The sequence below is a fragment of the Centruroides sculpturatus genome, unplaced genomic scaffold (assembly GCF_000671375.1).
Source record: "Centruroides sculpturatus isolate CEXI.00-Female unplaced genomic scaffold, Cexi_2.0 scaffold228, whole genome shotgun sequence".
Classification (NCBI taxonomy): Eukaryota; Metazoa; Arthropoda; class Arachnida; order Scorpiones; family Buthidae; genus Centruroides; species Centruroides sculpturatus.
In genome coordinates, this window is record NW_019384467.1 from 138,403 (window position 1) to 149,208 (window position 10,806).

The 10,806-nt window shown below is 29.3% G+C and overlaps 1 protein-coding gene across 1 annotated transcript in view; it reads right to left on the reverse strand.

Annotated features, from left to right (window-relative positions):
- The window catches only part of LOC111621070 (homer protein homolog 2-like), a 274,865-nt gene that overhangs the window by 8,996 nt on the left and 255,063 nt on the right, over positions 1-10,806 (reverse strand). Inside the window, exon 8 of the mRNA XM_023363129.1 lies at positions 5,714-5,794. Coding sequence (XP_023218897.1) covers positions 5,714-5,794 — 81 coding nt within the window. The remainder of the gene's footprint in view (positions 1-5,713; positions 5,795-10,806) is intronic.

The following is a 10,806-nucleotide window of genomic DNA, read 5'->3' on the forward strand; positions in this document are numbered from 1 at the left end:
GTAGTACAAATTTGGTTCTTCTTATGGTACAGTACGGTTATTTTATGCTGTGGAACGAATTATATGTTTTAACATGTATTTCTATGGGAAAACGCGTTTCGTATAACAGACTTTTCACTTAACAGATGTGCACCTGGAACGGATTAAGTACGTTATACAAGGCACCACTGTATATATATATAAAAACACTTGATTGAAAAAGATTAACAAACAACAACAATACAAGGATTAGTGCATTTCTTTATATATATATTTATATATAAAATATATAAACAAATTAGCCAAAAACAATAATTTTAAGAAAGAGGAAATATGTTGCAGAATTTTTAAAATATGGATTTCCATATAAGAAAGTTAAAGGTGCGCATTCTATCATTTTGTATAATCTTTAGCAAACTTTTTCAAGATCATAAGTCTAAGCTTTGAAATTTCTTCTATGTATCTGGAGATGAAATTGTTTTTATCCCTCAGGCTATGAAGGGAATTTGTATGGAAAAACCAATCAAACAACTTTCCCTTTGGCCAATTTCATCTCAAATGGATTAAGGCAATGCTGACCGATCTCATGTTTAAAGAGTTAGACATTTGGAAACAAATCATCCAATGTACAGTACAGTACATCAAAAGAGCTATTACATTTTTTGAAAGAAAATCATCAACTATTTCAAAAAATTTCTTATTGAAATAAAAATGAGGCAACTCAAAAATTGACTTTGATTTTATGAGCTTTGTCAAAAATGCAGGCAATTCAAAATGATAATTTTCAAATTTATAGTAAAACAATTAAAAATTTATCTATGGAAATTTTATTTTAATTAATTTTTTTTGGTTGTTACTTTTATGTTTTTAATATTTTCCTCTAAAATAGTAAAATTTAAATAGAATTTATTCAATAAAATTTGTATGTATAAATTTGTTGTGGAGTTGCAAAATTTGTTAATGTTCAAACCGGATTGTAAAAAAAAGTCTGGGAACCACTGGTATAGAACATTTCTAACTTTTTATTCTGACTAAATTAAAGTTACAATACATGTACAGTATAGTACATTTAAAGGTATATGCAACAGTCCAGGTACAGTTTGAATAAAAAAAAGACTACTTTTTACAATAATAGTCATTATAACTTATAGTAGCAGCCTTAGCTTTCTTCAAAAGATCAGAATCAGCCATAAATTACATAAATTTAATATTTCTTGATAACCACTGCAACTTGCAAGCTGTGCATACATGCAGTCACACAGATTTCTACAGGGTTGCACAAGTGCTTTTACTTCTTGTGCACATAGCTGACAGCAGGACATCTACATACAAAACATTCATGATGATCCAAGTAACTTTTAGGGAGATGATAGTATGAATTATTCTAAGCAAAAAAGTCCATATAAACATGCATTGGATTTCTTGTCTGAAAATTTTTTGCTCAGGTGCATTTTGGCATCACACAACTAAATGAAGAATTAAAGACTTACAAGTAATCAGAGAAGACAACATTCCATCATTCTGCAAAGAATTTCTGGTGTCAGTATTGTTTTTCTTTATAATGATTAAGACTCTCTCCTTTCTAGCATTGTTATACAGTATATGGCATAACCATAACAATTTCTGCTATTTTGCTTAATCTGAAAAAATATCTTTGCTGCTCATTATGATCTACTATCTTTTGCAGAACAATTATCAAAATTGCCAGTGTCTTCACCTTCCATGCCAGACAGAAATATGAGAAAATAACTTAGGAAGATGTTTCAGTATAATTGAAAAAAATTATTTTAAAAACAAAGTGTAAAGGGAAAAGATTGATATTGAAAATCATTGGCGAAAAAGGCAGACAAATGCCGAACACAGAGGATACATAGAAAGAAACCTCAAAAAGCGGATGGTTAAGAGTTCTAATAGTTGACCAAACTAGTCCAAATAACGGTCTAGTATGCTTCAGCACAAGAAAAACATTCTCCATTAATTTGACATCAATGTTACTTAATGTCAATGTTCAATAAAATATCAATAAAATTTGTTTTCGAAATATTTTAATTCTTTCGAAACTCTTCACAATTACCCTTCACACTCTGAGGGAAGGTTTCCTTAATAAATTAGTCTGAAAACGAAGTGCAAAAAATTATATTTTAAATGGTACCATTTATCATTTTGCAATTTTCGTTGTAATAATGTTGATTGTGAAACAAAATACCTTAGCTTATTTTTCTTTAAATTTTCTTCTTTCAGTTTAATAATATAAAATTCGGAAAAATTTTATAAATTTATATTTTTGTAACAAATTATTAAATCTGTTAAATTATTACATGCTTTATTAATGATTTAATCTGTTAATAAAAATAAAGGAGTTTCCCCCTCCTTTTGTAAGTCATACAGTTGCAGATTGCAGATATATAAAAATAATTCATCCTGTTATTAAATAAAATGTCTTATTTTAAATCTTAATAATTCTGCGATTCTAAGATGATAATTTTTAACTAGTTAAATATTGTTAATTAGAAAAAATATATAACTTACAAAATGTCAGATAATCATTAATAAACGGCGTTTCCTATAAAAGTAGCGAAACGACTCTGTTATAAATTGCTTTTACAATAACAGTGACTTTAACTTAAGTAACATTAATGTCAAATGATGAGAATGAATTAACAGGAAATTTTTTTCGCGCCAAAACGTATATTCCCGTGTCCAAATAACCCGGAAATTAATAGAATATTTGGGCTTGGTTATTTATGTATATCTAGAATAATTTATTAACAAAAATGAAACTCAAAAAATATTTTAATGCCTAAGATGATGTTCTGAAGTGCCTAATAGTAATTATCTTACTTTCAACAGCCACCCCGAAGGCGCGGGGTATACGAGTTTTACTGTACTTTCGTTCTGTGGTTTTCTGCAAGATATACACCGTCGCAGGTTATCCGCACGAAATTGTGGTACGAACTAGTTTCCAGAGAAATCGAAATCCTGTATCCTGGGACTCGACTGTTGTTATTGATCTGAAAATCCCAGAATTGGAGTAATATTCCGGGATTTTAACTTTTTCTACAACAAAAAAAGTTATTGTAATGTTACTAAATCACAACGATAGGTCTACACGGGCCATGGCTACATGTAACTTTCTTATTTTCGAAGATCTTTCCAATTAAAAAAACAGAATTTCGCTATACAATTTAAGTTTAAATATCGTATAAAGATATTTAGATTTCAGTAGTATGATAATCTGAGAATTGAGTCTATGAGCACATTACTCATAGACTCAATTCTCAGAGATTTCAACAAAAGTTTCGATTGTTATTTAAGAAGCCATTTAAAACTGCTGATCGATTCTTTAATATTTTGATATAAATATAAATTTTATTAGTAACTATATTTTATTTTCTAGTTAGTTTCAAGTCGCTAAATTAATAAATCATCTCTCTCAAAAACCAAAATGAATCAAATGATCGAATTTCACTTATGTCAATACTAAACGTCGTGTTTTCATTAGTACACATTGTGAAGATCAACGATATATTTAAAAGCTATTTTCTTTTATCCTTATAAATCAATAATGTTATCTGACAAAAAAATTTAGTAAAAAAATATCATTACAAGCATATTCATTCTTACGTCCATGACTACATAAATAATACATAAACTTGTTAGTTATATGCTGACTTTATATAGAATAAAATTAAAAACTAATGACTCGAAATTTATACGCTTCCATATTTTTGCGTCAAAACATATGCTTGATGTAAGCCTAGTCCTATATTTGAAATATTCTGCCCCATTGTGGACTGGCTTCTTGAAAAACACGTCCAAGGTAGTCTGTTTCTCTCTCTTCTTCTTCAACACCTGTCGGAAATGACGGGCAAGGGTGTCATTGTAGAGATCATTGATCCTGTTGGCCTCAGCTCTGTTTGGATAATGAGTGTTGGTAAACACCTGAACTTCTCCCCATTTGGCAAAGAAGTTTTTGTCAATTTTCACTCCTGATGATGTCTTGCTTTGTTTCAATTGAAATCACCTTTCTGATTTTTTAGAAGCCATGATTTGCACAACACTTGAATAAATGTAAATACCCTGCACTGAGGTGATGTACGTAATAAACAAGGGAGCAATCCGAATCCCAACGGGAGCTCTCTACTTCAGATATACTAATAATATATTCTAATAATACTAATATATTATAAAAATAGCAGATTGTCATTGGCAACGGCAAAAGAGTGGAAACATCATTCGCACTTGTTCGCAGAAAGACCGTTGTTCGCCTCACGTAACTGCCGAACGAAAAGCCCGTTGTTCGCAGCATTTGTTATTCGAGGCGTACGTTCTACGAGGCACCACTGTATTTAGTAAGAGATTACAGTAATCGTTTATTAGGTATTTTGACAAAATACGAGTATAAATGATTAAAAATTATTATTTTGTTTTACAAATTAAGATGTTTAATTTTACGCATTTTTATACTTTCAGAAATCAAAACAATGCTTTAAATTGCACAACAATCATTGAACAGAACAAGCAGTTTAAGAACATCTTTCTGCATTAATGATATTTATATCATTAATTAATTAATAATATAATGAGAGAGCTTTTCTAAGAGAAAGCAAATTCATAATTCTTGAGGACACATTTTTAATGTTAACCTCTCGCCCATCCGCCCGTTTGTATTTTATTTCCGCTTACGCGAAAGGTCTTGAAACATACTGACTTGTACGGGGAAGTAGAGTACAGCCATACGCGCTATTGTATACATAATTTTAAAAAATGAATGTCATTGAATAAATATGCAAATTTTGTTTTTCTGCTTGATTTTGAAGAAATTATGAAAAGTATTGTTTTTATAAAAGAATTTATAAAATTATCTTAATAATTACAAAAAATTAACGTCCTGAAAAATAATAAAAGATGTGCTTGTTCGAAAACTTTTTTATTCTGCAAAATTTACATTTTCGAAAAAGCTTTTTCTGAAGACCATTTTCTATTTACACTTTTTTCCGCCGACGGAATAGTTGATTATATAATTATTAACGGATCCTAAGTGTCGGTGCTAACGAATTAGAATCGTTGCACTCTTTCGCTGCACTAGGCTGCGAAATGTTTCCATGATGCATGGAGGCCAACAGTATTTATCAGACCAGGACCTGAACCGTTCTGGTCTGGTAAATATTGTTGGACTGAATGTAATTTTGGAAAATAACGCAAGGAATTATTTTCCGTTTTATATCCCCCATACAGGCACTGTCGAACAGCATTAACATTATGCTGCTATTTCGCGGATGTATCATTAATCGCTAGTTGATTTATTTTGCTAGTGTTAAAAATATTACCATGTGGTAAAAATTTGCACTATGTAACGGAATCTCTCAATTGCTAATAATTTACCTCGCAGCATATTGTAAAAAAAGGAGAAAAATATTTTGTTTCGTCATTTTTATGTTTTAGGCTTTAAATTATCTAAAAACATTACTAACTTAGACATATAAATCAGACATAATGATCAGTAAATTGCCATAATAAATGAATTAATTTAATTAATATGGGTATGATTTGCCAAATTATATTGTAATCGAAAAACGATTAAGTTATATATAAAACAAAATTTTCACTTTAAAACTATGGAAATTCAAATACACTTACAAATTTACAAATTAAAATAATAAATTGAAAAATGTTATTACGTTGTTTTATAATTGTAAATACATGTATAAATTTATCTCACAATTTTACTTACTTTCAATTTATCTTCTACTTTTTGACTTGTAGTTTGTACCTGTTGCTGTTCATCTAATTTTCTTTTCATTATTTCAATTTCCTATAAGAAAATACATAATTAAACTATTTTCTCTTTCTAAATATTTGTACTATAATCTCAATGAAATTGCATGTTTATTATTACATATAGAAATACTTCAATTTAAGTATAGTAAATTTACAATAGGCAGTAACAAAGACAACAGCTTTTGAAATAGAAAGTAAAAAGGTATTGTCTTTGCTAACATATGTTGGAATTGAAAGTTTTTTTATTAATATTATTTTAAATTTTATATAAATGTTAGTTTAATGTAGAAATACATTGATTAGAGTTTAAAAAATAAAGCAAAAAGTCACCTTTAGTTTCATTCATTATTATTTTGAATTAAGTTCAATAATTATTAAATAGAAATTAAACAAAATTGTTAAATTTAATTCAAAACTTATTGTAATTATTAGTTAATGTTAGGAAATTAGATTCCTATCTTATATTATCTTTAGAAAAATTATGTAATATTAATTATTAATAAAATAGTGCTGTTATTTTGTAACCTGTGATTTTGAGAAAAGTTGACAGGCAAAGTTTTAATCAAAATGAAGTCATTTTGACAATGTCAATGGGATTATACACCTTACATTTTATATGAATGTAAGGTGTACAGAAATTGTAAAATGAAAAATATGAGTAATCTTTCACATTCCTTTAGTAGTTTTGATCATTTCACTCATTATAACAATACTGTAAACTGTAGAAAAGCAATATTGTGTTGAGATCCCAACAAGGGGTCCCAATTCTTTTAATGCAGTAAGCACTTTTTTGTAAACATTCTTCTTCTGCTTAAAAATCTTCAAAAGTGTTGTGTATATTTTTTTTTATATACACAAAACTTCTGAAGACTTTTTGTTTGGTTTTTTTTGACAGTAAAAAATAAAAAAAAAAAAAATATATATATATATATATATATACAGCGGTGCCTTGTATAACGGATGCTGCAAACAATGGACTTTCTGTTTAGCCATTACGTGACTTGAGCAATGGACTGGTTGAGAACAACAGACTTTCCGTTCGGCAGTTATGTGAGGTGAACAACAGTCTTTCTGTGAACAAGTGTGAATGATGTTTCCACTGTTTTGCTGTTGCCAATGACAATCTGCTATTTTTATAATATATTAGTATAATTAGAATATATTATTAGTATATCTGAAGTACAGAGCTTCTGTTGGGATTCGGCTTGCTCCCTTGTTTATTACGTACATCACCTCAGTGCAGGGTATTTACATTTATNTTGCTAATAATTTACCTCGCAGCATATTGTAAAAAAAGGAGAAAAATATTTTGTTTCGTCATTTTTATGTTTTAGGCTTTAAATTATCTAAAAACATTACTAACTTAGACATATAAATCAGACATAATGATCAGTAAATTGCCATAATAAATGAATTAATTTAATTAATATGGGTATGATTTGCCAAATTATATTGTAATCGAAAAACGATTAAGTTATATATAAAACAAAATTTTCACTTTAAAACTATGGAAATTCAAATACACTTACAAATTTACAAATTAAAATAATAAATTGAAAAATGTTATTACGTTGTTTTAGTCTGATTTACTGTTTAAAACTTTTATATATAGACTAACAGGCTAATATAAAATATGAAACCGAATTAATGAATTTGACTGGGTATGATTTACATATATTAATTTATTACTAATTATGTAGTATCAGTTCAATATTTTTTACTATAGTTTTTAAGATATTAATATGAAACAAAAATAAATACTACTTAATAGAAAACACTATTTTATTAATAACATTTAGTTTTTTCTTTTTTACTGTTGTCACATGATTTCACAAAAAGGTAAAGAATTTCTGATCACCATTTTTTGATTGTTAGGTTTGACAACGTGCTTTTCTGTACTGATTCAATAATAACGAAAAAATGACGTTTGGAAAACTTCTGAACTGTAACTAAAATTTTTCGAAAAGTGAATGTACAGTACAGTACACAGTAATTCTATTATATTGTAGAATTTTAAATTGACAGACAGACAAAAGAAAGAATGTAAATGTTTATAATCATAAAAAAATTTGTGGTTTGTGATCTACTGGTAATTAAGTTACTTTTGAAAACACCTACCGAACTTAAAAAAATCTGTAAAATTATCATCAGACAAAAGTATTAAGCAAGGAATAAGTTAAATTTACAATAATCGAGTAAACTGTATTAAATATCTGTTAAGAAAGTTCCTTAATTAAATGTAAGTAAGTCCTATTCATATTGTTTTTATCCAATAAACAAACAATAAATGTTAAATATCACGCTCAGATATTCGATAATTCATTTACTATATTTAAATTTTTTATTAAATGTATAAAAATACACTCATTTATAGAATTAATAATTTTTTATTTAAGTAACGAATATTAAACGCACTGTTTAATAATTATATCGGCAATTTTTGGTTAATACCTAGGTATAGGCTACTGGTAGAATTAATTAAATATTTTAATTCATTACATAATAAGTTATGTTTTTAAAAATTAATCCTTAATATTTTTTGAGAGATAAAATACACAGACTGTATATATATATATAATTATTCTGTAAACATTATTGATACCTGTGGATACTAATCATAGTGTTGCCACCTTTTCAAAATCGTCGACCCGACGGCAGGTCAGGTTTGTTCGAACAAAAGTTTCTGACGCATGCGCAATGTCATTTTACAAAGCGAAGGAAAACGTGCATGCTAGTTCTAAATCACTTACAGTTAGGGACTAGGGATTTGAGTAGGAGTAACGTAAGTAACCTAAATTAAGAAAGAACAGGTACAGATGACTTAGCTCTATTGAAAATTGAAGAAGTGTACATGCAAAATAGGAAAACAAAAAAGGTCGACAGATTGCGCGCCACAAGTCGGAATAACAGACTAACATGGCAGAATTGCAGATGAGTTTCAGTGAATGTGAGTTCTTCCGCTGTTAAAATAGTGTAGATTTGTAATATCTGCAAAAACTTTGTTTCATCGTAATTTCATAATTTCTAGGAAATTCCCGGACTGTCCTGACAGGTGATAACACAACTCAATCATGTCATTATAATATGAATTTTGAAACGCAAAACTAGAGCTACAAAAATAACATAAAAACTCATCTAATATAAAGAAGAAAGTTTGTTAGTTTATTCTTTATACAGTATATTTCGACACAGTTTGAGCAACTTCAATGGAACTTTTCAAGGACCACTCTGTCATTCTGGGCCCGGATTCATAAACTCCTCGTATCGTAAGTTACCAAATACAAAAAGACTCGTATTTACAAAGCATATCGCAATTTACGATATTGTAAAGTCTTGTAAATATTACGAGGTCGTAAGCCGATGTATCGGGAAAGATGGTGTCCAAGTATGTGGTTGTATCGATAGATAATCGAGAGTCTATCGCAGTGGCGTAGCGTAGTGGGGGCGGCAAAATTTCGCAATAAATAATAATAATATCTTGTAAAAATTTGAACCATTTCATTTCATATTTTTGTTGCACCTAGTGTTACCACCCGTCCGGTTTTCGCCCGGACAGTTCGGAAATCGACTCACTGTCCGGGTGAACTATTAATTTTGTCTGGGAATTTCGTGCGCAACCCTCCGACTTTTTTTTTTTTTTTTTTTAATGCGATTCGTATTCGTACACGTCTCCAATATCCGATAGAGCGAGGTCATCTATAGTTGTTTTTAGTTACTTATGTTACATTTAGTTACTTATGTTACTCATACCCAAGTCTCTCTAGTAACTAACTGATTTAGAATCGCCATGCACTGCACATGCGTCAAGAATTTCTGTTCCAACAAACCTCACTTGCCGTCCGGGTCAGCGATTTTGAAAAGGTGGCAACACTAGTCGCACCTACGATTCGGACCGATTGAAACGAGCACGGAATCTTTCATTACTTATTTTGTGACGAAACTGAATTTTAGTCTTTTAAATTGAAATACCTAAATAAGGGGGCGAAATTTTCCTCCGTCCCGGGCGGCTGACACCCACGCTACGCCACAGGTCTATCGTTTTTCCGATTGTCTCTCAAGTATTTCCAAGATTTTATCGAACACCGAAAAAATTGATAGAGTTCCACACGGTGGAATTAACTGTTCATAGAGTGTCGTACGAAAAAAAGTATCTTTTTTAACCAAAAATCTATTAGTTTGTCAATTAATGTAATATAATCAATCAATGTAATTAATAGAAATATTGAAGTTCGATGTAACAGAATAATCCTAATACAATAAAGTTTATTGATGATGACGATGAAATATTGAGGTCTGATTCGTTCCATGCCTAATATATTTTTTGGGATTTTCGAGGGTACCGAGTTTAAATGTTTTTTGTTCCATTTTTCACAAACTTTGATTGGGTAGTCGATTACATTTCATATTCGGCTGAGGGATGCGTTACAATTAAAATTATAAAAAATTTTTGGATGTCTTGAATCATCTTCTCGTGCAAGCTGAAGTCAACGACTATTTTATGCTGAAAAATATTAATTCTGTCTACCTAACCAATAAAATTGCGCCATTTCAAGTATCACATTCATAACACCCAGAAACATTGTAGGCTACTAGGGGTTTTACAGGGTGCGAATCTTTGGGCCATTTGCCTCGAAATATGACTGTTCATTTGTTGTATTTTTATTAAAATATTTCAACTTTTTTTTTTAAATACGACGAAAACTCTCAATCTGCTCCGACTTTAGAAGCGATGAACACATTCATACACCACTTATAACAAAAAAGGAATTATTTATTCTCACTTTCATTATAAAACTATAAGTTACCTATCATAAAATTCAATCCGCGTACAGTGCATTTATCAATATGTTGAATTGTTAACAAATCTAAACCAACATGCAGTAACATTGATGCAATTATTTAAATTATTAATTTAATATGTCCCTAAAGTCAGAACAGATTGAGATATTTCCTCCTGTTTAAAAAAATTTTTTGAAATATTTTAATTTAAATTTCCTGCTCCATTGAATATTTTAAATATACTTTTTTAAAATTTTATGTATCAGT